Source organism: Anomalospiza imberbis, chromosome 17 (assembly GCF_031753505.1).
Source record: "Anomalospiza imberbis isolate Cuckoo-Finch-1a 21T00152 chromosome 17, ASM3175350v1, whole genome shotgun sequence".
NCBI classification, from domain to species: Eukaryota; Metazoa; Chordata; class Aves; order Passeriformes; family Viduidae; genus Anomalospiza; species Anomalospiza imberbis.
In genome coordinates this window covers 5,212,632-5,238,783 of record NC_089697.1, presented here as the reverse complement: position 1 = coordinate 5,238,783, position 26,152 = coordinate 5,212,632, and the positions used below count along the sequence as shown (strand labels likewise).

At 52.9% G+C, this 26,152-nt stretch overlaps 2 protein-coding genes across 7 annotated transcripts in view; one reads left to right on the top strand and one right to left on the bottom strand.

Annotated features, from left to right (window-relative positions):
• Positions 1-5,678, top strand: part of ZHX3 (zinc fingers and homeoboxes 3) — a 46,757-nt gene extending 41,079 nt beyond the window's left edge. For both annotated transcript variants that reach the window (XM_068207527.1, XM_068207525.1), the window contains exon 4: positions 90-5,678. In XM_068207527.1, coding sequence (XP_068063628.1) covers positions 90-155 — 66 coding nt within the window. In that variant the 3' untranslated portion in view covers positions 156-5,678. The remainder of the gene's footprint in view (positions 1-89) is intronic.
• An 844-nt stretch (positions 5,679-6,522) lies between these two features.
• The window catches only part of PLCG1 (phospholipase C gamma 1), a 41,440-nt gene continuing 21,810 nt past the window's right edge, over positions 6,523-26,152 (bottom strand). For 2 of the 5 annotated variants that reach the window (XM_068207520.1, XM_068207524.1), the window contains exons 5-32: positions 24,501-24,585; positions 23,369-23,452; positions 23,176-23,198; positions 22,037-22,109; positions 20,926-21,027; positions 20,120-20,238; positions 19,240-19,325; positions 18,783-18,903; positions 18,247-18,415; positions 17,706-17,828; positions 16,699-16,800; positions 16,278-16,465; positions 15,772-15,972; positions 15,253-15,372; positions 14,791-14,971; positions 14,426-14,503; positions 13,855-13,958; positions 13,503-13,599; positions 13,330-13,402; positions 12,948-13,105; positions 12,352-12,448; positions 11,707-11,931; positions 10,736-10,884; positions 8,847-8,961; positions 8,486-8,647; positions 7,883-7,971; positions 7,072-7,259; positions 6,523-6,724 (exon numbers count right to left, since the gene is read on the bottom strand). In XM_068207520.1, coding sequence (XP_068063621.1) covers positions 6,682-6,724; positions 7,072-7,259; positions 7,883-7,971; positions 8,486-8,647; positions 8,847-8,961; positions 10,736-10,884; positions 11,707-11,931; positions 12,352-12,448; positions 12,948-13,105; positions 13,330-13,402; positions 13,503-13,599; positions 13,855-13,958; positions 14,426-14,503; positions 14,791-14,971; positions 15,253-15,372; positions 15,772-15,972; positions 16,278-16,465; positions 16,699-16,800; positions 17,706-17,828; positions 18,247-18,415; positions 18,783-18,903; positions 19,240-19,325; positions 20,120-20,238; positions 20,926-21,027; positions 22,037-22,109; positions 23,176-23,198; positions 23,369-23,452; positions 24,501-24,585 — 3,355 coding nt within the window. In that variant the 3' untranslated portion in view covers positions 6,523-6,681. The remainder of the gene's footprint in view (positions 6,725-7,071; positions 7,260-7,882; positions 7,972-8,485; positions 8,648-8,846; positions 8,962-10,735; positions 10,885-11,706; positions 11,932-12,351; positions 12,449-12,947; positions 13,106-13,329; positions 13,403-13,502; positions 13,600-13,854; positions 13,959-14,425; positions 14,504-14,790; positions 14,972-15,252; positions 15,373-15,771; positions 15,973-16,277; positions 16,466-16,698; positions 16,801-17,705; positions 17,829-18,246; positions 18,416-18,782; positions 18,904-19,239; positions 19,326-20,119; positions 20,239-20,925; positions 21,028-22,036; positions 22,110-23,175; positions 23,199-23,368; positions 23,453-24,500; positions 24,586-26,152) is intronic. The other 3 variants (XM_068207521.1, XM_068207522.1, XM_068207523.1) reach the window with 3 other exon arrangements.

Sequence of the window (26,152 nt, the reverse complement as noted above, 5' to 3'; positions counted from 1 at the left end):
CTGAGACACTCCTGCATCCCCTCCTCCCCACCCAGCACCCCACCTGGAGCAAGGCCAGGAGCATCTCTGACACCTCTGTTCTTTTTCAGAAACAGACTGAACTCAAGCCACCAGCCCCGGAGGATCCGCTCTTACCCTTGAGAAGAAATTTGTGATCTTTAAGAAACCCATGGGCCGGCCTGACCCAAACCTGAGGAGCAGGACGTGGTGATGAAGCACTGCCATACATGAGACCTTTGGGCACAGCACACGAGACAGCACGTGCTCAAGCTGGGCACTCGGTGCTGAGCTCTCGGTGGCCCAGCTGAGGAGACAGCTGGGAGCTGGCAGAGGCGGGGGCTCAGCTCACACCCAGGAAATAGGATGCTCCTGTTTGCTTTCCAGTGACAGACTTTCAGATTTCATATTCGTATACCAATGCCTACAGCTGCCTATACAAGCATAACAAATCTCAGACATTGTGTAAACAAGGTCATTGCTTAGATGTGGACTCTCATGGCATAGTACTTGTTTCTTTTTTCTTTTTTTTTTTTTTTTTTCATCTGTTCATTATGGTGTTTGTTCTCTAAAGGTTGGCATGGCTGCATATATCCTCCCTGTCCTTTCTGGTCGTTAAGCCCTGGCAGTGAAGGGCATTGTGGGCACATAGGTGTGAGTGTATTAGGAAAGGGAAGGGATTTGAGAAGAAAACTGTCAATCTTGAATTTGAGTGAGGTTCTTATCCCTCCAGATGAGGTTAGAGTGAGCATTGCATAGTCTCTGATAAGCAGCGGGTTCCCAGACCTAGGGGATGGAGTTTGGTGTCATTTGTCCCTTGCTGGCTAGAACACTTTCCCCTGTGCTCCTGGAGACTGACTGTAACAGGCTGTTAAATCTCCAAGTCTCTCTTTAATATCTGAGAACTAGCACATAATAATTTTTGCATCCTGACCTGGAATCCTTTTCATTGTTTGGAGAGAACAGTCTGTTCTTCAGAGAACAAATGCAGAGAGTCACAGCGTGGCTGTGAGTGGTTCATTGTTGTCACCAAGGCAGCGGCTCTGCTGCCACCAGGAAGTTTCCTTCTTGCAGCCCTACATGGCAGATCCTCCTGCAGCACTGCTGGTGATTTCAAGTGTTTGTTCCAGTCCTTTTTGTTTCTCTTTTCTAATTTTTTCCCTTTTTTTTTTTTTTTCCCAGGCCATGTGCAATAGTTCTGGCAAAAGAGCAAAATAAATTTCCCAGTTATTCTGCCTGCTGCCTGGTACCTGTACGTTTTTAACGTGTGTTGTCTTGGGTGGTTGCTCTGTGATGCAACTGCTTGAACATTTTTGCTTTAAATATTCTTTTCTAATAGAAAACAAAGTCTAGAAGGGAAACAAGCTGAATAGTCCAGCCAAATGCTGTGTCAGATCATTCTGTCACAAACTAATCAAATCTCAACTCCAAATTGGTTCCATGTTTTGCCTTCACTTTTGCTTTTGGAAGGCTAGTCCAGAAATTGACTGCCTTTGAGTGGTTAGAAACTGTATTTAAATTTCTAGTTTGAATTAATTTGTGGCTGGTACATTCCTGGTTGGTTTTGGAGCCAACATTGTCCTTTAACTTAAATAGTTTTTGGTGTTTATCTGCTGATGTATTTATGGAGAGTAGTCATAGCTCCCTATTTTTTGCCAAGCCAATTCAGCCAAGCTTTTTCAGTAGAAGGTTTTTATTTAGTGAGAGCTTTTTAATGTGGGAGACTTTATTGTTGGTGGTAAATGATATTTATTAGGAGGGTGGGTAGCAAACCCCAAAGGATCGGATCCAGAGATTTACAAAAAATCTGTTTTAAAAACAAAAAAGCTCTTTCAGAACCTCTTCCAAAGATGGTGTCTGATTTCTACCTTTAATTGCTGTTGCTTTTGCAATTCTTTCTTTGTCCCCTCTTCAAGACGCCGCCTTGCTCAGCTGCTGGAAGGGGCTCTGGCTGCTCAGTGTTTGGCAGAGACTTCCCCTCGCCTGGTGGGATGTGCTGGGTGCTTGTGCCTGAGCTCATAGGGCTTCCCTGCTGTGACACTGGCCAGGTGTGACCATGTGCTCCAGACAGAGGTGATCTGCACCCCACAAAGAGCGGGGTGCCACCCTGGATGTGGCACTTACACTGTGCATCCCATAGCCAGACCGGCCATCCCGCCACACTGTGAGCAGGGGTGGCACTGACCTGGAGCAGCCAGTGTGGCACCAGGCTCCCTAAGTTTGCCTTTGGGAGCACTGCTGATGGTCATGACACAGCTGGAGGCACGACCAGCAGCCATCCCACCTTGGCTGGTGATGGCTTGGCTGGTGGCATCCCTCTGGTTCTCTTTGGGGACCAGGGACAGCTGCCCTGTGGTGACAGCCCAGGGGTTCACCCTCATAGGTGCAATCCTGTGCACCCCAAAATATCAGAGAGGGTGGCAGAATCTGGGTGGTTCTAGAGCTGAAAGCAGATCTGGGAGTTGTGCAGCCTGAGAATGTGGATGTATGTACAGTGTCACCTTCAGAGAACAAATACAGGTAGGTCAATTTACTCTGTAGTGTCTGTGTACATGCAGGTTTATTTAACTACACATATATACAGTTCAGATATGCCATTGATTCTTTATTGCATTATGATGTACATTAAAAATGTACACTTTAACTAACTACTTGCTATATAAATATGTTGGAAGCGTAGTTTGCCCATTCAAGGTGATTTTCTGTGGGATTTTTGGTGTACACTTAAGGGCCTATGGCTGATTGGAAGAGTGATCCCCACTCCATCTACAGGAATGCTTAAGGACTATGGTATGAACTGGTCCCTTCAAACCATGTTTTGATACGCTAGCTGAAATATTTTGCATTTGGATTGCATTCAGCCAGTTTTCCAGAAAAATTGAAAAGAAGTCTTGTGAGCTAGAGGGAGAATTTCCCGGTGTACACAGAAAAACCAGCCTTGAGGGTTGGAAGCTGCTGAGGTTTTTGAGCTTTGTCTCCATGCATTCATACAAGCACAGCAGGAGTTTTCTTTCTTTTGGGTCAGAAGAATTTTTAAAAGAGGTTCCATGCAGAGTCCCCTTGGACATGGCAACGGGGCTGGCAAACGCCTTTGCATGGGGAGGGTAAGATTTAGAGACAAAAAAGAAATCAAAACATGATCGAGTTCCCTTTATAACTCCTACATTCCTTGTTATCTGCATTTTTTAGTTGACTTGAAATCTCCATAAAAGTATAAGCTGAAGATTTTTGAGGGTTTAGCTCTGTGGTCTTCTATTTCTCTGCTGAGGAGGTGAAACAGGTGCCATCTCCAAACAGACTCGGGGTTTGGTGCAGGACATGGGAAAAGTGTTTGCATCTGAAACTGAAAAGAAAAATTGAGAGGTGGCTTGACAGTCCCAACAGCAGCTCTTGTGGTGTTAAGATGAAGTGTCACCACAATTCTTCACAGTGTGTGAATATTTATCATCATCTAATCAAAGATGACTATCTTGACTTAAAAGGGGTGTAAGATCGAGGTGATGTAGCCAGCGTCAGTAAGGAAAGGAAATTAAATTCTCCACCTCCATCCGCTGTGCCTGAGCTTGGGCTTGGCAGGCACAGCAGAAACCATCAATTTTAATCCATGTGAATCTTGTTACTTATGTCTCTGAGGCTGCTTAGATTAAGGGCACAATCCAATTGCTTAATAACCCGAAACCCTGATTTGTGCTGGCCCTGGCTTGCTCATGGGAAGGGCTGCTGCTTCTCTTGGTGCAAGGAACTGAGTTTCTTTATTCATTGATGTCAGCAGCCCCTGCCATGAGATTTCTAGACATTGTTCCATGTTTCATTTGGGTACCTTATTTTTCAGCTCTGTAATTAGCATCCTTGAATTAATTTCTTTTTTTTTTAGCTGAACACTAAACAATGATCTACAGGCTCCTATCTCCACTTGCCTGAGAGCTGAGTGATGCTGCACCATCAGGCCTGCAGCGTGGTGGGAGGATGGGCACGGGTGCTTACAGGTACTTAGTGTGATTTTATGTCCCCTCTCCAAGCTGGTCATCAGGAGAAGCCACCAGCAAAGCAGTAGCTGCTGGCAGAGAAACACTGTAGTCCTTAACCTGGTTGGAGGATGCTCACCAGAGCTGGAAGATACCTATTGGGTTAATTTTTGTTCAGTGTCCCCTGACAGTTCAAGAGAAGGAAGCTCTAGTAGGCCGGTTTTTCATTTAGGGTTTTGGGTATTTCATTTTTTTAATTGGAAAGCAACAGATTTTGGTCACCTGCAGAAATGTTATATTGTTTTCCCTGCAGCCTCTCTCTTACAGATGTAACAGAGGCAAACTGATCAGAAGCTTGCTCATTGGGAATCAGAAGAAAAAGATGATTTTCAGCACTTGGGCACAAATTGAAAGTGAATGGGATGCTGCACATTACCATTAGGGTGACAGAATTCAAATGCTTGTAAATGTCTTCTCCCTGTTGCCCAGATCATTTTGGCTTTGCTGTCTTCAAATCAGTCAAGGTCCTGATGTGATTCAGCTCACCTGTAAAGCTCTGGTGTCACTTCCCAGCTGATCCCAAAACCAGCAGGGTAAGATTAGGCAACACATGGAGGGGAACAAGGCACTTGCAGGCTATCCCTGTTCTTCTTTTTATTGAGAAATTTATTTTCTGTTGTATGTTTTAATGGCAGTGGTGTGTGCCAGGAATGTTGGATTTGCATCAGAAAACTTTAAAGCAGAGCAAGGGAGCTTAGTTATGTAAGGAGTGAATTTTTTTTTTTTTAATTTTGGGTTTTCTTGTTATGGCCCAAGTGCTCTGTTGGCTGACAGTTGGCATATTTTGATGGCACAATTAAAGCCCTCTTTTCCCTGTACTGATGGAAGGTGGTGTTAGGAGGATTCTTGCTTACTGGTGCTAGTGAAGGTTGGGCTAGGAATCCATGGCATAGAAAATTTCTAGCTAAAATTGCACTTTCTCTCTGCCCCATCTGGCTCATGGTGGTGTTATGGGTACGTGGCTGTGATTCCCCTTGCACATACTAACATTGCACTAAAAGAGAGACTTTGGGAACAGCGTGTTGATCACTTTGTTTCTCAGCAGACCACAAAGTCAGCCTAATGGGGTCTCTTTTTTTTTTTTTTTTTTTTAATTATTGTTATTTAGAAATCATGCTGGTGCTGAATGACCTGGAATTTTTGCTTGGATTTATCCAAAGGAAAATGTAACTGTAGCTGCAACGGGACCTTTCATAAGGGTGGCCGGTGCAGTGAGGGAGCAGGGTGAGAGCTCTGCTGTGTAAAGCTGTCTTTGTACCGGGGAGGTGTGGGGGGTTCCAGGGGGGTTGTTACTTTTTTTTTTTTTCAAGACCACAATTTAAATGGTCACCTTGGCAATCATGTGAAACAGGAGATAGTTTTTACTTTTGGTAAAGGTTTTAAAGAGGAAACAAAAAAAGCTGCCTGTGATTGTGGGCTGTAGCTATTATTAGGGCTAGTGTAGCTTGTACGTGCTATGGACTTTACCTGCTCTTATTCTGAGGGCAAGAACTCCCTGTAGCAACAATGCCACTTCTGAGAAGTGAACGGCAAGTTTCCCTTCCTTTTGTATATGTGGATGTGAGGGTGGGCAAGGGGAAGAGCTTGCTTGTACAGTTTGTTGAAATGAAACCAGACATTTTTGGTTGTTCCTAAATAAAGAGCGTAAAAATCAAACGTGAGTTGAGTGGTGCTTGCACTGGGGTTTGTGAGGGCCCAGGGTGGTGCCCTTGAGCCCAGGAAGGGCTGTGCCTGCCTTCCAGTTGGTGGGCTGGGAGTGCACCATCACAACCTCCTCATTTATTTCAAAAGAATGACAATTTTGCATGGGGTAAAGCCATGAGTGAGTGCCCAGACACCTCCACTCCAGTGGTGCTTCTTCATCCCAGAGTTCTGTCCCCAGCCTACCTCAGAACAGCACAGGCAGCTGGAGCACATAACTTTGTTTTACCCTTTTGAGTGAACAGCATAAAACCTGGGGCTGTTCCTGGTTATTTTTTCTCTCCTGAAGCCAGGAGAAAGGAAGGAGCAATGCAACCTCTCTTCAGGAATGGCTGCACCTCAGCTCTGCCCTGGTCTGCAGGGCACAGACCCCCAGACACCTGAGCCAGCACACACATAATACTGACACTTTTATTGTCGTTTAAAGCTAGAGCGGCCCTGTAAATGTAGAGTTTCGCTACTGGGCCCTTCGGCAGTGGCTATACAGGTCAGATGTGGTGTCACCAGGACAGACAGAGGTGCTGCCGTGGTCACTGCAGTCACGCCTGGCCCAGAGCTCTGGGCATGGACACAGCACGGGATGGCTGCAGACGGCTCCGGCAGCTGCACACGATCTCTGGATTACAGCAGAGCAGTGACGCAGAGGCTGGATGGGGAGATTTTTAGGTCTCTTCCTGTGATTATAGACAGTTTTGTCTCTGGCCTCTGGCAGCCTGTCCACACCGACGCGCTTCTTAAGGGCTTTATGGTGAAGGTTGGTGGGTGCTTGGGGTTGGTTTGGGGTGGGGTTTATTTCCAATTATTTTTTTTTTTAGTTCTCCACTTGAACACACTTCAGCAGAGAAACTGGAAAAGCTGCCTGAAAGTAGGCCATAGCAGTGCCGTTTCCATAGAAACCAGTTCACAGCGTGCTGTGAGATTCACAAGCACTGGAGGTGCTTTCGCCCGCCGGGATGGGCTACAGCCGGTTGTCCCCGTTGACCCGGGTCCTCCGCAGTACCCTGGAAGGGGGCACAGAGAGGGGACACAGCTCAGCCTCACCATGGCATGACCAAGGACAATGCTCTGGGGGTCTCAAGTTTCCCACTGAAGTAAGGTGGGGGCCCAGCCACATCCCCCATGACTGGGGATAATGGCACCAGCTGTGGTGTCCCACCCTACTCCCACAGCAGTGACTGCCACAAGCACTGGCACAACTTGCAGCTCAAATTTAGGGTTTCCACGCAGCAAACAAGGCTGCAGCTCCACTTTGGGTCAGAGGGAGGCTGCATTCATCTGCCTCCAGCCAGACTAAATGCAGGGGGGCCCTTTTGCTGCAGGGGAAGAGCTGAATGAGCACTGGCCTCACCTTCGCTCCCGGCTCTCAAAGTGGTCAGCGAGCTGCTCTGGGGACACACGGAAATCCTCGAAAGGCTGTTGGTACCGCAACTCAAAGGAGCCCTCTCTGCCTCTGCTTGCCAGCAGCTGGCTGGAGCCATCCCCTGCTCGTTCCCGTAAGGATGAAGCATTGAAGAGGTTTATTTCGCCATTTTCCTGCTTGGATGAGGAAAAAAATGCTGTAGTCAATCAATGGCTTGTGATTTCAAAGCATATATCCTGTAGTAAGGGCAGTTGTGGTGCAGGGCCCTGGCTGCTCTGCAGGGTGTCCAGGGCTCATGGGGGCTTGGGGTTTGCAATGTGCAGCTGCTCTAACAGCCATTGCTGGCAGCCACCAGCACCATTTTAAATGAAGAAATAAAGAACCATCTGTCTCAGAAGGAGCCCTGCCCTCTGTTTATGCCAACAGGGACAGCCCCAGGCCAGCCAGCTCTGTGATCCTGAGCTGCAATGTCCCTGGAGCACAGACAGGCACTGTGACAAATCCGCCTTCTCCAGCTTTTGCGGATGGGATTTCCAGGCAAGTCAAACCCAGTGCAGGCAGGACCCTGCCTGAAACACCCTGACTGCTGCAGGAGGCAAACCTGGTGCTTGCTTTCCTGCTGAGCATCACTATGGAGCAGCACTGGGAATTCAGCCATCCACAGGCACTCGGGCCAGGCACCACTGAGCCTCACTGCCCCAGCCAGAGCAGGAGAGTGGGCAGGGCCAGGCTGGGCTCACTGGCTCTGCTCCTCAGCCCTAGAGCATGGTCACCTTCTCGTGTGTGCAGCCAGTCTCACCTTGCAAGGGAAAATGTCTATCTTGACAAGCAGAGAAGCCAGCTCCAGGTTCTCGCTGTAGTTGTTCTTGAGGGGAACAGCTCGGAAACCTATGGCAGAGACAGTCCTGGTGTCACTCGCTGCACAGGAGGTGGCAGTGCCCTGGCACAGCACTCAAGGGGGTTTTTCTCTCGCAAGACCCTTTTTCTCTTCTGCCAAGAGAAGCTGTGGCTGCCCCATCCCTGGAAGTGTCCAAAGTCAGCCCGGATGGGGCTCAGAGCAGCCTGGGATAGTGGAAGGTGTCCCTGCCCATGGCAGTGGGGCTGGAACAAGATGGCCTTTAGGGTCCCTTCTAATCCAAACCAATTCCATTCCATTAAGTCTATGATTCTGTGATTCTCCAGACTCCCAAATTTCCCTCAAAGTGGCAGGTGGCCCCAAGGGCTGTTAGGAAATGGCTCTGCCTGCCTTTAACTGGTTGGGGATGTGACCTGACATGGAGACAGGCTGAGCCAGCCTGGGGCCCAGCAACACCCTCCCATGAAAATCAGCATCTCCCTGGCTAACAGTGTGAACTGATGAGGACCACCATGACCTCCCTCCCTGCTGTCCCAAGTGCTTCACCTGTCTTCAAGCCTTTCACCAGGAAGGTGGCCTGAGCCAGGAAGTTCTCGTCGCTGAACATGTCCTCCTCGTACACCACGAAGCGGAGGAAGGCAAAGTCAGGGTTGCTGACCTGAAAGTGGAACTGCTTCGGGGTCCAGAGAGGGTTCAGGCCGTTATCAGCTGCTCACAAAACACAGCTGTTAGTGGGCAGCTCCACTGAGTCCTTCCACTGTCCCCATGACTGATGCTGGGCTCAGGGGCAGCATGAGGGCAGCTCCCAGCTCAGTGCCAGGCTTTGCTGCAGAGCCCACGGCTCACACCAGGATCAGGAGTGCTGGTGCATCCCTCTTCCTTCCCTTCCCTTCCCCACCCCACTCACCCACGATCTCTGTTTTCTGCTTGGCGTTGTCATACTCAGCACCAGACACCTCCACCTCCACAAAAGGACAAACAATTCCCCTTCCATTTTTGGGAAGGTGCCGGGCCCCCAGGACCTGAGCAGAGAGCAGGAGAGACTTGGTAAGGGACAGGAACAAAGGGGAAAAAATGTGTTTGCATACCAAGACATTTTCTTCCCAAATAAATCACCCTGGCTCTGCTAATTGGAGATAGAAGCAGCACTGACAGCCAGCCCAGCCAGCAGCTTGGAGAGAAATAGCTCCCACCTCTGGAAGCTGCTATAGTGTTCTTGATCCCCTGTTTGACTTGTAAGCCATAAAATAAAGCAGCTGAACTGCTCCAGGTTCCTGCCTGCTGCCGGCACAGCCAGGCCTGGGCCACAGCATCCCTCCCCCAGCTGGCCAAGCTGGAGCCGGGCTCCCAGCCGAGCACAGTTCCCTGCTGGGTGCACTACGTTGGACCCCTTCATCTTTGCTGAAACTTCTCAGCCCTCCTGGCTTGGTGTGAGGAGGAAAAGGAGCTGCTCTGCCTCGTGCCTGCAGCACAGTCTGTGCTCCACTCAATTGACAAGCTGCTTCCTCGCAGGAGAAAGCAATCGCAGCTCCCTCTCGCCCGTGGCCATATGTCGCTCCAGCGTGCTGTCGGCACGCTGCTGTTGCAGGGGAAGGACCTGCTGCCAGCACTGGATCATGTGCTTTGAGTCATGCTGGGCTCGAGATGGCTTCTCCATCCATGAAAGCTGGCTTTGGTGGGGACAGCAGGCAGTTTGGCCAGACAACGAGAGGCTGAGCCTGTCTCTTAAAGGAAACAGTGACTGGCTATGGCACAATGACTCTTGACACTTGGTGGTGGCAGCTGCATCCTGAGGTGCAGGAAGAGTTTGGAAAACAGATGGGGCAAGGAATTTTTAGGGAGACAGTGGTCATGGGGTCAGTGGTGCAGAGGGTACATAATAGGGTGTCCTCATGGAGAAGGGCTGTGGCTTTTTAAAGTGGGATCACTCCAAAACAGAGGTGGCCGCAGAGGAAACCTGTGAGCACCTGAAGGCAGGATCTCCACTGCATCCTCCCCAAGGCCTACACGAGCTGAGGAGACTGGCAAAGGAGACTGTGGACCCATAGCTTGGTTCTGAGACCACAGGGAATGCCTGTACAGGCTGCTGGACCCTGCTGGTCCAAACATGAGAGCCAGCTGGTTTGGCACAGCCCTCCAAAGCTATGCCTGGCGAGCTCTCCCATGTCCCTGCAGAGCCTTTGCTGTGCAGCTCAGAGCTAACACAGGAACAATCCAGCCTCAGTTGCACCATTAGGGAAGTAAAAAAAAACTCATTAAGCATCCACAACCCATCCTCTGGCACCCCCCACCCTCAGCCCCACTCCTCTTATCCTCACCAGCAGCACAGAAATGGCCCGAAAAGTTTGCCCTGACCTTGAGCATCTTCCCAAGAGGGGCCACGAGCAAGGGGAAATGGAAACACGGAGTAACTGAGTGACAAGGAGGGGACAAAGCACAGCTCTTGTGTTGTTAGCCTGTGGATGCAGTCCTGGCCAGGCTCTGGGGACAGGGATGCCGCCTCTGCGGCTCGTGATTGCCACCTGCTGGCACTGGGACCTGGACAGGAGGAGTCCTGCGGGGAGCATCCCGGGATGCTCCTGCTGCTCCCCTCCAGGCACCTCAGCAGCACCCGTGAGTGCCCCTCTTCAGCGAGAGCTCTCCCAGTCTGTGCTGCGGGAAAGGGGCTCAGCGGGTTTGGTGAGGAGCAGCTGCAGGCAGAGCCAGGAGCCCAGAAAAACCATTCTGTCACCCCAAATCTGGTATAACCACTGGGGTCTGACCCTGCATTCCCCCACCCCAGGAGGAGGTACTGACCTCAATGGAGATGGAGATTGGTTCTGTGCCCCGCAACGTGCTCTTGTCAAAGGGGTCAAAGATGTCGTCCCTCATGTTGGTCGGCTGCAGGACGTACCCACACTGGCCACTGGACATGAACAAGGCTTGGTTCATCTGCATGGGCTTGTCTAGAGAGCACAGGCAGGAGAAACAGGAGATGAAGGATAGCCTGTGCACAAGCTGGATCACCCCCATCACTGATGCATCCCAGGAAGCCCTTGGCAAGAGGACCTGGCTCACCCCTTGGCAATGCTGAGCAATGTGTCCCCACTGCAGCCGGTGCAAGTGTCAGGGCCATGAGGTGACTCTCTCATGCAAGGTCTGCCCAACTACCCAGTGCTCCATGGGTCACCTCCCTCTTTTCCTCCTATTTTCAGCTTTCTGTGTGCTGCCTGTAGCGTTTGCCAAACACCCTGTGAGATGCTTGAATTCACAGAAGGAATGAAAAAGCCAGCAGGAACAAAGAGGCAGGGTTTTTGCTGGTGTGTCGGTGAGCTGAGCAGGCTCACAGTAGGGTTTGGCAAAGGCCAGGGAAAGGAAGGCTGGACTGCACGGCAGGAGGAGGAATGGAAGCTGGGGAAAGGCAAGAAGAGCAGCCAGCTGGACTCAGACCATGCAACCAGCTGGTGTCCCAAGCCTGGGGCAGCACCATTCCCTTTGGCACCCTCCCTGCCTGCCCTGCTTACCACCAAGGACCTGCGAGAACCCCCTGCCTCCTCTCCATTTCATCTTTTTCTCATAATGGCACAATCCCCACGCTCAGTGCAGCTCCTTGGCTCAATCCAGCCCTCTGGAGCATATTAACCCAGGTCTCACTGCCTGCAGAGCCCTTCCAAGACCCAGAGTCCCTCCCAGCCCCCATCTGCCAGGAGCAGGGCTCAGCAGGTGGCTCGGAGGAGGCACAGGGCACCCCCAGGAGCCAGCCCACCCTCCCTGCCTGCTGCCCTCACCCGGGGTCTGGAAGTTGAGTGCCACCAGCTGGCTGCCACAGATCCACATGGGCAGGGGGTCGTAGTTGGAGGAGTCGAGGCGCTGGCCCTTGGGGTAGATGCGGGAGAGCTGCAGGCGGTTGTACTGCAGGAACTTCTTGCCCTTGATCTTGTTGACGTACTTTTCTGCCTTGGTCTCGGGAAAGGAGGACATGTCCCGGTAACAGGCCCTCTCTGTGCCAATCTCTGGGAGGGGACAGCACTGTGTGAGCCAGGAGCACACTCCCTTTGCTGACACTTAACCACCCCAGCCCCTTCCTGATGCCATCCTCTCACCCCTGGCCTTGCCACCAGGGCTGTGCAGACCCTGCTGTGCCGCAGTGGGTGTTTGCCAGGAGCCCAACACCAATGACTGAGACCACCAACACAGCTCCCACTCCCTCAGCAGCTGCTCTGTGTGCTGACAGACCCCAGCAACCAAGGGATAGGGAAGGGAACTTGTGCCTTCTGGAGCTACCCAGAGCTCCAAGGTAAACTGGGGATTTGGACACCTTGGACACCTAGCCTCTACTGAGATCTAGCCAAAGCAGCCTCTTGGGGCACACCACAGGGTCTGTAATGCCACAGCGACTGCCTGTGAGGGCCATCAGCTCAGCAGATGCTCACTCTCTTCATCAAAGGGCACAGGTCGGCAATAGACCACCAGTTCTGAAAGTTCCAGGGCAATCTTCTTTCTCCTCTCCATCATCTTCCCTTCAGAGAGCTGCCAAGAGAGGGTGAGAGAGGTGTCAGACCAGGTAGGAGCAGTGGTGATGGATGACCCAACTCACAAGCTGACCCTCACTGCTTGGTGTAGCTCCTGCCCACACTGTGGGGGCCACCAGCAGATCTGCCAGGTCTGCATGGGGGACATCACACAGGTAGGGTCTGGGCAGGTCCTACATCTTGCCCAGAGCAGGACTGGCACTGGTACCAGCACAGGGCATCTGTAGCCTTGCCACCCTCCACTGATGGAGACCCCTCACTTACTGAGCACTCACCCAGTTGTCCAATTTTTCCAAATATCCAGCCTGAACCTCTCAAGCCGTATGGCCACCACCCATGCCACATTGTCCAAGATTCCTCTGGCTTTACCATCTCTGCAACAGCTCTACCAGCCATCACAGGCTGTCACCTCAGCACCCCCAACCAACCTCCACCTGCTCCACCCAGCACTTGGCCAGGAGCTGCCTCCTCCCCTGCCACGGGCTCCCCAGACTCACCCTGGCATCAGCTGTCTGAGCTGCCTCCCGGATCTTCTTCACCCAGTCCAGCAGGTCCTCGTGCGTGTCGGCTGCCACGTCCAGGGACAGGCGCGACACCGAGGACATGCTGATGGAGAAGACGAAGAGGCGGTTGTTCTTCCCCTCGGGGCGGATGGCTGCGTGGGACAGGGAGCAGGGGTCACTGCAGGTGCTGAGCCAAGCCCTTCACAGGCAGGAAGGGAGAAGACAGGCAAAGGGGCTCATGGCTACCCTGGCACTCTACAGCTACAGGAAACTCCCATTTCTGCCCACTGGAGGCAACAGATGGAGCCCAGGCAGCAATAAGTGAGGGCTGAGAAGCCTCAAGGGGCCTTTGCAATGCTCCCTCCCTGGCACTCACCGATCTGGCAGGAGGGCACGTCCAGGACACCTCCGAGCAGGTCTCCCAGGGGGCTGTTCTCATCCAGCTGCTGCTGGGAAGGAAGCACAGCAGGATGGTGCTGGGCACCGTGGGCAGAGCAGCCAAACTCGGGGGGCACAAACCCTCCTTGCTGCACTCATGGCCATACTCACCTCCTGCTCTGGCTCCAGGCTAGTGGGACTAGTAATTTCCTCTACATAGTTGGAAGGGAACCACAGCTGCTTTTTGCCACCATAATCTCCTCTCCACCTGGAAGGGAGGAAAGGGGCAATGTCAGCACCCACCACAGGAAAGCAGAGTATTCTGAGTGGGGGTGAGGGGAGCAGACAGCTCTTCCATCATCTGCTTTTAGGGTTTGTGAGGCTTTGGAACTCTGCAGCTCATGGGTAATCCCCAGACAGAGCCACCCCTAGAGTGGACACACCTTTGTGTGGATGGTGACAGCAAGGTTTGACCATATCCCCTAGGGGATATGGTTTGACCATATCCCCAGGACCAACTCACCAGCCTCCTTCCTGTTTCTCCACATTCTGGATGATGGCATTTTTGGTGAAGGTGAGCTCGTCTTCCCTCTGTGCCTTGTAGTCAAACAGGGCTTTGACTGCACACTGCAATGAGGAGGGGTCCCATGAGGCTGGCAGGGAATGGGCATTTGGACAACGAGCCCACAGGATGAGAGATCACCTCCCACCACAGACGTGCTTGTTGGGGGGCTGTGAGGCACATCATGCGCAGGCAGGCAGCATCCAGCCCTGCTGCCAGAGGCTGCCAGACCCTAGTGACACCTTGCAGAGCAAATCAAGGCCCCCATTTATGCCAAAGCAGAGCTCTCAAGTCTGGTATGGCCCCACACAAACACTCTCCTCTGTCCCAAGAGCCACTGAGGAGCTTAGTTTGGAGAGCTCAGAACAAGAGGCAGCTCAGCCTGGGAACCTGGAGGTTCAACCTCCACTAATCTCTCTCTTCATGGTCTAGAAATGGGTGCGCAAACTAATACAACTCTAAGAAAATGAAAAGATCCTTGCTAAACCCTCCAGCCCTGCAGTTTGTTTTGTGCCAAACAGTGAGAGTGTACCTTGAAGGTGGGCATAGGGTTGGCTTCCACATAGAACCCAGGATGGCGTCCCTCGTACAGGGCTCCATAGTCCGGCTCCTGTGGAAGCAAAGGGACAGTAGTTTCAGCAGTGACTGCAGGAGAAAAGGTTCCATACCTTGGGGTAGGTGGGAGAGTGCCCCAGGAAGGCACAAGACCAAAGATGATGCTGCAGACAGCCAACAGCAGCCCAAGCCTGCCTCAGAGGGGCAGCACCAAACTCCACTCAAGTGTCAGGAAGCCCCAAGAGGTGTGGGCTGCAAAGCACAGAGATGGCTCTCACACCACCACCTCCAGGCACCAGCTCAAAAACGACCTGTCCACCATTCTGTGGCTCCTGCACTCACCGCTGTCCCGATCTTCTCCAGGGTCTCCTCGTTGATGGGGTAGCGCAGCTTCATCTTGCGGTACAGTGGGTGTTTCTCGTAGTAGCTGATCAAGTCCACCAGGCTCTCGAACTCGGAGTTGCCCAGCAGCACAGTCTGGCCCTCCTGCTGCACCCGGCAGTGCTTGATCTTCCCTTCTGCCCTGGAGGGAGGAAACACAGGGAGAAGCCACTTAGCACCTGGCAAGAGAAGGTCTCTGACAAAATAAAGACACGAAGGGAAAGGTGCCCCTGGTGAGGTGGCTGAGCACAGCCATCTCCCATTGGAAGATGGGAGGAAGAGCAGGATCTCAAGGACTTATTCAAGGGCCATTCCAGAGCAACAGGAGTTCTGGGAGGACTCAAGGCTGGCTGATGGCACCTGTCCTGCTCTCTCACACACTGCAGCATCCCAGCACCCACCACCCTAGTCCCAGGTTCACACCTGAAGGAGATGGCGTAGGAGCTGGGCTCGCTCCTCTTGCGCACCAGGAAGGCTCCGTCGCGGGGCACCCGCATCAGCATGTGCTCGGCTTGGGCCCGCGTGAGGCTGGCGTGGTACCACCTGGCAGGACAGACATCGCTGTGCACAGGGCACACACACCCAGCCCGTCCCACACCCCTGCCACAGCACGTGGCTTCCCCTCCAGCCCCTAAAAGGCTCCTTGAATCCTCCAGAGGAAGACAGGGACTGCAATGGGGCAGGCAGGATCAGAGCCTTTGGTGAGGTGTGGCACGGGCCAGGGCATCCCAACCAAACCCAGCAGCTCTGTGCTCTGCACTGAGCCTCCATGACATTCAGCTCCATGAACAACGAAGCTGGCCAGCATGGCTGCCGTGACAGAGCTCCATGGGGAGAAAGTGGGGACCAGAAAACTGCAGCAAGGGAGGAATGGCTGAGGAGAGACCTGGGAGAGCTTCCTACAGTGTCCCGGCTGCCCGATGGACACACAGGTGCACTCACTCTTTGCTCTCGTGGGCATTGGTCTGTGGCACTGGCTCCGTCAGCCTCATCTCAAACTCGTTGCACCTCAGTGGCACCTCCTGGTAGTGGGTGATGAGGTCGTAGAGGCTGTCGAACACCAGGTTGTCCGTCAGGAAGAACTTGGGGCTGCCGGCGTCCTGCCGCGAGTGGATCCGGCAGTGCTGCACCTTCCCATTGCGCCTGTGGAACGGGGAGGGGTGGAGGGGGTAAGCCAGGCTTGTTCATGGAGATTTTGCACCCGCCTCAGGCACAGCTCCAGCCTGACCTGGCATTCCTGCCCCACAGGAGAGTGACTGCATAAGGATCCCAAGAGACTTGACCCTTCTGCACTGCGACAGGGAGCTGGCATGATGCTGGGGCACAGAAACAGGGGAGAGACTGCTCACAGGGCACCCGACAGAGTGGGACCCCACCACTGAAGAACCACCAAGAGGAAACAGCCCCCGGAGCAACACAGAGCAGTGGGCTGGCACTGGGGCCCTCACCAGAAGGAGAGGGTGTAGTCTCCTACGAAGGTCTCGCTCTCCCTGACGAGGAAGGAGCCGTCGGGGGCCCCTGTCTCGATGCAATATTCTGTCAGCAGCCGCTCCGCGATGTGCCGCCCGTCACGGCCCGCTCCCAGCTTCCCGTGGAACCACTTCTCCGTGGAGTGAAGCTCGGTGCTGTTGCTCACCTGGCACGGGGAAAAAGCCATCGCCTTGGCTTACTGAGGGCAGGCTCATGGTGCTGGATTCTGTTTTGCTCAGGGGTCTGCCAGCTGGGACCAGGGATTTCCTGAAGCAGCTCCCATCCTTCCCACCACAGGATCTCCCCCTGCAGTCAGCTGGCAATGGCAATGCTCAGCCCCTTGGGCAGTCAAGTCCTTTCCTTAGGGAACAACTCACAGTCCCACAGGAGAGCCCTCACCTCCTTTTGCTCTTCCTCATCCTCGTTTCCTTGGTCACTGGTTGTCTCCCCAGAATAATAGATCTTGCTGCTGGTCAGCACAAAGTAATGCGGGTTCCACTCCTGCAAGGAAATGAACACTGGCAAAGAGACGCCTGGGGAAGCACCAAACTGCCCACCACCCACCCATGGGATCATCTCCTTCTGACCAGTACAAGCAGGGAGGGATGATCAGGTTTGTGAAGGAAAGCCACCAACACTCATGCCAGTGAGTCACAGGAGCTTCTAAGACATCCCCCAGATGTGAGGTATGGATTTATCAGTAGCAAAAAAAACCCAGCATGTGATAAATCACACTGCAAACACTCCAACATTTAATAAAAGGAGATGACCAAATGAAGAGCAAATCAATAGAAAAAAAAAAAAAAACAAAAAAAAACCAAAAAAAAACCAACAGTCTGTATGGACTCAGCACAGGGGCAATCTCAGGTGAAGATATCAGAAATGGTTATGTGGATTTACCATTGCATTTTACTGTTTTTTTTTTAAAAACCTGTTCCATTTGCATGTGGCTTTGCCAGACAGACCCTCAGCAGAGTAAAGCTGCTGGAGGTGGGCTGTGAGTAAATGCACACAGTGATGAACACTCAGTGCTTTACAAAGATAAACCCTTGCTCAGGTTTGTCAGGTGTGCAGGCACTTGGCAGGAGGCAGGGCTGGAAGCACAGCCATCTCCAGAAATTCCTGCAGCACAAATCACAGGCTGCAGTGCCTTGGCCCAGAGCTCCCTCTAGCTCAGCCTTCTGCCTCTAGCAAAGACCCACAGGAGATTCCTAGGGAAAAGCACAGAGAGAGCCAGCATAAAACGTCCTTAGTCTTCAGGGACACCTGAGAAACCAGACAGACCGAGAGCCTCTTCAATCATTTGCACCACAGCCCTTCCTTCCAGCACACACAGGACCTGACAGAGCCACCACGTCATTGACAGAGCCCTCAGAGCAGGAGCTGGGCCACCATGGTAGACATACATGATTGATGGGGTCTTCCAGGTACAGGATCCCATTCTTGATGGAGTTGCTGATGTCATTCTCTGAGTACATCACCGACGTGGGCAGCTCCTCGTAAGCACTGCCCTCTGCCAGCTTCTTGTGCTGTGGGATGAGAGAGGGGGTCAGGCACCCAAAAAGCAGCGTAGATTTCCTGGTGAACAGCCCTAAAAGCCCAGGTCTGCTGCAGTGGGGTCCTCCAGATTAGAATAAAAAAGACCCATGCCACAGGGATCATCAAATAGCACTGAAGTCCCACCCCTTCTTCCCAAAGGTGGTTCTTGAAGCAAAAATACCAATGCCCCCCTGCCCTCAAAGAAAGGCAGCACCCAGCTGCTGAGCTCATTTCCCAGCAGATCCTCTGAAGTGAGAGAGCGTTTTTGAACGCTCAGTTGTTCTTAGCATCAGGTCTCCACTTCCACCCCTACACTGCCAACCACATCCTTTCAAAGGCAGCTGCCTTCAGTCCCATACCCTCACCCCATTCCCTCACTTCGGAGTCTTGCTGGGCAAGGGAATTCACCTTGATGAGAATCTTCCTCTTGAGCTGGTTTGGAGATGGAAGGCCATCAGCAGAAATATCGACTGGTTTGGTCAAGAGCATGTCTCCAAAAACCTTCTTGAAATTCTGAGCCATGTTCCTCTGCTGAGCAATGCTGCAGTGGTCCTCAATGGACAGGATGACAGGGAAACTGGGAGAAGGAGCAGAGCCATCAAAACCAGCACGGGATCTGGATGGAACCAAGGACTTCTGACCTCTGTCTAAAAGCCTGGCCTCTATGCCCTCCAGGAGCAGCTCTCATCAACAGCCATCTCCTGCAGCCACCCTTCAGGAGTGCACAGGGTGGAGGACTGGCAAGCTACTGGGGTTTACCTAAAGCCCTTCCTCCCACAACATTTTTCTGGGAAAAATCTCCCTTTGGCTGGCAGACATGACACACTTTCCTCCCACCACATCCAGGCCTTGTGCTGCACCTCTGGCTAAAGTGAGCTTCACTTTGCTACAGCCTTGGCTCCACCCTCTCTCTGCTCTGCTAGCTGAAGTCCTGCTGTACTCACTCAGAGGTGACAAAGGCGTGCTCCTTGATAGTGACCAAGACATCGGAGAACTTGATCTTGGTGGTTAAGGTGTGCCCATGGTAGATGACCGGCATGCCATCGGGACCATCCCAGCAATCCACTGAAAGAGACCACAGGAGAAACTCAGCCCAAAGGCTGGAACAGAGGCAAGACATGGACATGAGATGGACTGAGCCAGGTGCTGCTGGGAAATGTCCTGGAAGGCAATAAAGGAGTGAGGTGATCAGTGAAAGCCCCGATCTTTCTGTGGGACCAAAACCCTGGGCACAGATCACCCAGTCCCACAAAGCAAACGACCTCAGCTCTTTCTGCACATCATGGTGTTAATGTTGCTACTGGCCATGCCAACCTTCAGCTCTGCCTTCCTTGCAAAGCCTCCCCCGAGCACCACAAGCTGCTGTGATGACAGACAGAAGGACCACTCCTGGGTACTCACGTTCGATGCAGCGGCAGCCCATGCGCAGGCAGCGGGCGTAGGCCTCCAGCGAGGACTCGCTCGAGAACTGATCCCCCGTCAGGTACCTTCCAGGTGAGACAACACATCAGCACAGTGACAAGCCCACTGTGGGCACAGGTGTCTGCTGGGACACTATGGACCTGCCTCTGCCCCATGGGAATGGCAGGAGTGGTGCCTCTCCACACCTGCCACTTTCCCCGGGTGAGGGGTTCAGCTCTGCCCCTGCTGCAAGGGGCTGCCAGCACTCCTCTGAGGTCCAGCCCCAGCTCCTGAGACAAACCTCAGACAGCAATATCAGCACTGGTGCCACAAAGAGCCCCCTGCAGCCTGAGAGCAGGGTTAGATGAGCTCTTGTAGGCAGACAGGATCTCACTGCCTGCCCTCAGGGCTGCTCAGCTGGCTTAGGCTCTTGGTCCTTTAAATTTGGGTTAGCATGAACACAGAGCACAGACGGAGTCTGTCTGCACAGAAAGCAGTTCCTGCAAAATTATTCTAGCAGCAGAGAGCGGAAAATGGCCAATTTCAGCCTGACAGGGTTTATCACATCTGTCCTGAGAGGCTCTGGAGAATGACATTGCTAATGGTGAGAAATTACCAGAGCGGCAGCTCAGGACGTGAAGGCACCTGAAGGCCTGTGCAGGTGTGTACTGCTGACAATGTCTGAGCAAAGCATTTATGGCTAAATGACAGAAGGGAGGAGTGGGGCACCAAGAGGAAGGTCTCTGACGTACTGGCCTCGGTTTGGAAAAGTCTACTTGACACATCCCTGGAATCAGGCAAAATCAGGATACTCCCACCCTAGCATGAGAAAAGGATGCTGAGAGCAGCTGCGTGGAGAGAGTCCTCCCCTTGTCCTTACGTGTTGTGTGAGGAGGAGATCCAGTAATGGGAGAGAGGGTTGTTCATGTTCTCCAGACACACCATGTCCAGTTGCGAGTTCCAGATGCTGTTCTCTTTGGAAAACAGGAAGGTGAGAAACTGCTCAGGAAGAAACAGAAACGTGTTAATGATGCAGAGGAGCCAGCTGCTGTGGTTTAGCTTCACACACATCTCCCGTTCTGTGGCAGCACACATCCAGCTCAGACTGACCGGGGCTGCCCCACAGCACACCAGCTACCTAAGCCAGGGTGCCTGAGCGACCACAGCTTGGGCACTGCCACCTACCCACTGAGCTCTGTCAGATATCTCTGTGCCAGACCCTTTGACCCAGCTAGAGACAAATTAATGGCTCTGCATTTTATTTTGCAGCTCACATGGCAGGCAATAGCTTACTAAGGCCATGTGGATCAAGGGCCCTTGGCTTAGTCCAGAGTGCCAGTGACATGGTCATCTCTAGTTGTTTTTATTCTTTATTCCGCTCTTCTTGCTTTGAAGAGATCTTTACATACCCCAAGGCAGCCTTAAAGCAAAGGCAGCCCCTCTCCTCCTCCAGATGAACTGCCTGGTGAGTACTCCCAGCTGCACACAGCAGCACAAAAGGACAGCCCAGAAGCCATTCCCTTTGCCAACCACATCCATCTCCCAGGAGCTGTGACCCTTCCAGCACCCCCACCCTGCAGCAAAGGCACAGACAGCAGAGCTGTCCCACCACAGCACACATCACACCAGGGATGTCATCCCCTGCGTCACCCCACTCCACACACGCCAACCTTCAAGGTGTCTTACTTCATCCAGGGAGAAATAAGGCTCGTCAATCTCCCTCAAAGGGTCTCTCAGGAAGTTGAACATGAATTCCTGTACCTGAAGGGTATCTGCAGCCCAGAGCTCCTGCAAAGCCCAGGGGAGACATAAAAGAAGCCATTTCAGAATGTATTACTGCAAACCACATGCAGCTCATGCAGTTCGAAGCTTTAACCATTAAGGAGGCGGTTTTTGATGCAAGACCATCTCTGCCAGGAACTCAACTGTCAGCACAAATGCTGGAGAGCACACAAGGAGGAAATCTGCCCTGCTTCTGAGTGGGCTTCGTTTTCTCAATGCTGTGCATTTTTCTCTCTGATAGCTCCTTTGAATAACATCTGCCATCCCTCCTCCTTCAGCAGCAGAAGCTAGCCCAGCTTCCCTTGGCTCTCTCACCCTGGGTTTCTTTCATTAGCCACCAAAACACCGCATTTCCCCGCTGCTTAACTCCCTGCTGGCTGCAGACCACAGGCAGGGAGGTGGCAGTGGGGGACAGGGCAGAGCAGAAGCCATGAGCCACAGCAGGGCTTTTGCCAGCCAGCCCTACCCTCCTGGAGGAGACCAGCAATGAGACAGGAACCTGGCAAGAGCCAAGGGGTCTTGTGCTGCCCACAAATGCACTGCTGGTGTCGGCAAGTGTGTCTGCACATGCATGCTGTGCTTGCTGAGTGACCCAAGATTGCTTTTAAATTGAAGAATCGGCAGCTAAATCCATCAGCTGCTCCTCAGGAACTGCTGACACCTCCTGAACAACAGGATGGACATCACTTCTTGGCTGCAGCAAACCTTTGGTAACCAGCTGAGCTCACGGGGACTGGGTCAGCCTCCACTGATCAGTTCCTGCCTCCTGGGACCCCCACTCCTCCCAGATCTCCTGGTTCCTCCTCTGGCCATGGTGCCCAGCTGAGTTGAGTTTTGCCCTCCCCAGCGCCTCCCCTACAACCCCTCCTGCTCCAGAAGGATGAGCTGTGCCAGGCAGAGCAGCCCACAGCCCAACCCTCCCAGCCCCACAGCAAGGTTACCCTCGGAGTACTGGACCCCTAATGTCACCACTGCCTACCCCGTTGTCCCTCCCCCCTGCCTGTGCTGAGCTCACCCTCTGGATCTCCAGCAAAAACTTCTGCAGCTCCAGCAGCGACACCCTGAAGTGCTCAGGCCTTTCTGTACCCCTGACAAGCAGAGAGAGAGAGAAGCTTCAGTCACCAGTGCAGCACATCACGTGAGATGCCATCCCTGGCAGTGCAGCCAGATGTGCCCTGAGCATGCAGCACTGAAGGAGCAGAGTGGGATGAGCAGAGAGCTGAGGAGAGCAAACACATGTCCACGTCTCAGAACTAGGGACTACTCTAGGAGTTGTACAGGGTTCACACTGACAAGGGCATGATAACATTAAACTCTGGTGAAGGGAAACAAAAACCATTAGAGGGATGGATTAGTGATAAAAAAATAAGAGGGTGTGGTTTGAACCTGAGTGTCAAGAACTAAATAGGTGCAGGGCAGTTAAGGGGTGACTGCAGACAGGACAGACCTACAGGTATGCAGAGAACATGGGCTCATGGAGACAAGACACGGGGAATGAGGAAGGGAACTGTTTGTAGCTGATGATCTTGAGAGACTGGTCCACGACTGCTGTAAGTCGCAATGAACAGCCAAGGGCCATGCTGGGCACTAACACCACAAAATCCAAAGTGGACTGGGCAGTGCTGGCTGCCCTGGGCAGAGGGATGAGCCAGATGCTCTGCTGAGGGTCCTGACATCTCTTTTCTATGGTTATAGGAAAAAAAGGAAGGAAACCATTGGGAATTACCTGGACAAGTCAGTAAGTCTTTCACTCTTTAGCTCCTGTGTCTAAATTCAATCACTTTCTATCACAGCCAAGGTGAGCAGAGGGCAGAAAAGGGCACAGCTGGCAATGGCACCAGAGGCACTGCCTGGGTGGGGATGGCTCTGCAGCCACCACAACCATAATCCCTGGGAGATGGCTCATGGTCTGATCACATCAACCAACTGACCTGAGCTAGATCTCACTGGGATGTCTGGGAGGGAGAGAGCCCTCCCTGCCCGGAGCTAAAGTGTCTACAGCAATGATGCTTGTTCAGAGCACAGAACCACAGGCAGCACAGGAGCAGGAAGAGTGCATAATGCCTCATCCCAACATGCTGCTGCAGGCCCCAAAGCATGTTAAGGAGCAAAAGAGAACAGTCCCTTCCACAGAAAACACAGAGAATTATCCACCTTTCCAAGAACGGGACATCCATCTGCAAAAGAAGAAGCACAAGCATTAGGTTTGCACTCAGTAACTTCTTTACACCCAAGAGAAGAGCTCACCCTGAGGGCAGCAGGGTTAAAAAGTCAATTAAATGGGAATGCCCAGTAACAAATACAGTTTCTCCCTTCCCTCTCCTCCCCTGGAGAATTCAGCTCTTACCGTTTTCTGGGCGCTGAACATCAGGCTGCGGTAGAGCTGTGCAAACTGCCCGTACGTGATATCCCCGTTCCTCTGCTCCACATCCTGAAAAACAAATCAAACCCAGAGGTTTTACAGAGGCCCCAGGTAACTCTGCATGGCTTAAGGAATGTCTCTTCCCACCAGTATATCTGGGGAAAGAAGGAGGAGAAAAAGGCCAAAACCTGTTCAGACTTTGCCTCCTGCACAATGGCCTCAAGTTGTGCCAGGGGAGGATTAGATTAGATATTTTGAAAAATTCATGAAAACAGTGGTCAGGCATTGGAACAGGTGGCCCAGGCAGTGGTGGAGTCACCATCCCTGCACATGCTCAAAAAACACGTGGATGTGGCACTTGGGGACATGGTTTAGTGGACGTGGCAGTGCTGGGTAGTGGTTGGACTCGATGATTTTAGAGGGCTTTTCCAACCTTAACAAATCTGCCAGAGTCTCTGCTGGAGCCAGCAGGACCCTGCAGTGCCCAGGGCACAGGCACATCTAAAATGAGTTTCACAATTCCCCAAGCTCACCCACACGAAGGCAACCCACACAGTGATAAAGTGTCACCACTTACTGAATACTTACAAAAGGATAATTTGATTTTTTGTTTGCCCAGAGTATCTGAAGTGTCTGGAAACTGCAAGACCCAAAGCGCGTGCTCTCCTTTGGATAGACCACTCTTTGGCCTTGGAGTTCTGTGCTGGTAGGAGCGAGATGACCCTTCATCCCCGGGTCAGTGGTGATGCTGGCAGAGCATCACTCGCTGGCAGTGGGTGCAAGAGCCAGGATACAGGACCTGGTAGCTGGTCTGCACTCTACCCCACCAGCACCAGCCCATGACTAAAGCCAGGAGCAATGAGGGGAGTGTGGGAGGCAGGGTGGGGTAAGGAGAGAGTGCTGGCCACAAATGGGCCAGGGTGCGGCACCCAGTGGGAGCTGGCACCTCTTCAGTCACCACCGTGGGTGGGGGCCCTCCCAAGAAAGGCTGGGAGGCTCTGCAATATGCAAACACTCCCTGGGAGTTTAACCACCACCAGGTTTTGCTCAAAGGCAGGCAATGGACTGCTGAGGGTCCCTGGTGCTGAGGGGGAGAGCAGAGGGGTCACACGCTCACCGTGAGTCTCTCCCGCAGGAACCTCATGTTGGGGACCCGGTAGTTGACCTGGGACAGCATGTTCTTCAGATCCTTGGCAGAGATCCTGGGAAAGAGGGGAGACATGTTCAGGAGGTCTGGGATGGAGGGGTCTCTCCCTGGGGCTGGAACATGCACAGAGAGGCTGTGCCCAAAGGGACATCAGCTGTGACAAGGATGGATGCCTGACCGCAGAGCGATGCTGAGGCTGGGAACAGTGGGGAAGATGTGAGAACAGAGAGAGATATCTGCGTGTCAGTGGGGACTGCAAACACTGCTCCTGCAACTCCTGACAGAGCAAGGTGAGCCCAGCACCCTCTGCCCAACTGAGCTGATGCCACAGCTGACAGGCAGCACCCAGTGCTTTAAATGAATGACCAGGAAGAAGCCTTTTTCAAGTATCTGTGCCCCAACATGGATGCTGGGTGACCAACTCCCTTCCAAAACCCACTCCCTGGCCTGCTGGAGGAGGACAGGCTCTCTAAGTGGCTAGGACTCAGCTAATTTTATCTTAAGGAACGTAAAAAAACCATTTTTGGTCCCCAGCCACAGGCACAGCACTGCCACATCGTGCCTGGCTGTGCTCTCCCAGCCACACGTGCTGCAGGCAGGGAGGGCAGGCTCCCAAAAGCCCTCCACACCAAAGGTGCTGCTTCCTAGACCAGGGAAAGCTGCAGTGCCAACCCTGAGCAGAATCCCACACCCCAGCAGGCAGAGACAGGCAGGAAGAAGCTCTGGGCTGCCCTAGCCTGTTCCTGAGCTGTCCCCACATGGGGCACCAGCCCTGCAGCAAGGAGAAATGAGGATGCCTCCCATCTGCAGGATTTAGAAGCTGAGGGGTCTGTGTCCAATCATTTTCTGGCAGCTCCTGCCTTAGAAGCAAGTCCTGGGAGTCCACCCCTGCAATCACAGATGGTGCTTCTGTCCCCCACTGAGCACGTGGGAACACAGGATCCTACAGGATGCTCCCCCATCCCACAAAGCATAGGGCAAGTCTGGAAATCCTTATGGCTTTGGAGTGCAAATATAAAAATACCAGGGAAGATGTCCTGCACAGGGGATTTAACCCAGGGGCATGCTAGCATTCACACGTGACATCTTTTTTTACACTCGTCCCTGAAAGCAGGGTGATCTCAAACACCACAGGAAGGAGGAGGGATGGAGAGAGCTCCACGGAGAGGGAGAAACCGGCTGGTGTCAGGCGCTGCAGAGACCAGGGCTCGGCAGCCGGCGGGACACAGAGAGCCCTTGTTCCTGGGCTCAGAGCCCTGGGGACCGGACACATACGGCCAGAGCAGGACCTGGCCCAGCTCCTGTGCCGTGCCCGAGGCCAGCACCCGGCCATCCAAGGACTTTGCAGTGTCCTGCCACTCACTGGCAGAACAGAAAAAGAAAAAGAAGGGAAAAAAAGCTGAGAAACAGCCCCAGCCTCCCCTTCCCTCATGGCTGTACAGTCAGCAACACACACTGAGCACGAGTATCTCCCCTGCACCTCTACCTCCCTGGGCAGGTGAAGTTACCCTGGGGGCTCAGAGTGAGTGTTCTGGGAGGAGATCCTGCCCTTTCCCTTCTCCAACACACCCAGCATCCATAGTCATGTGCAGGGTGCTGTGTGACCCCCCAGGCAGGGGGTC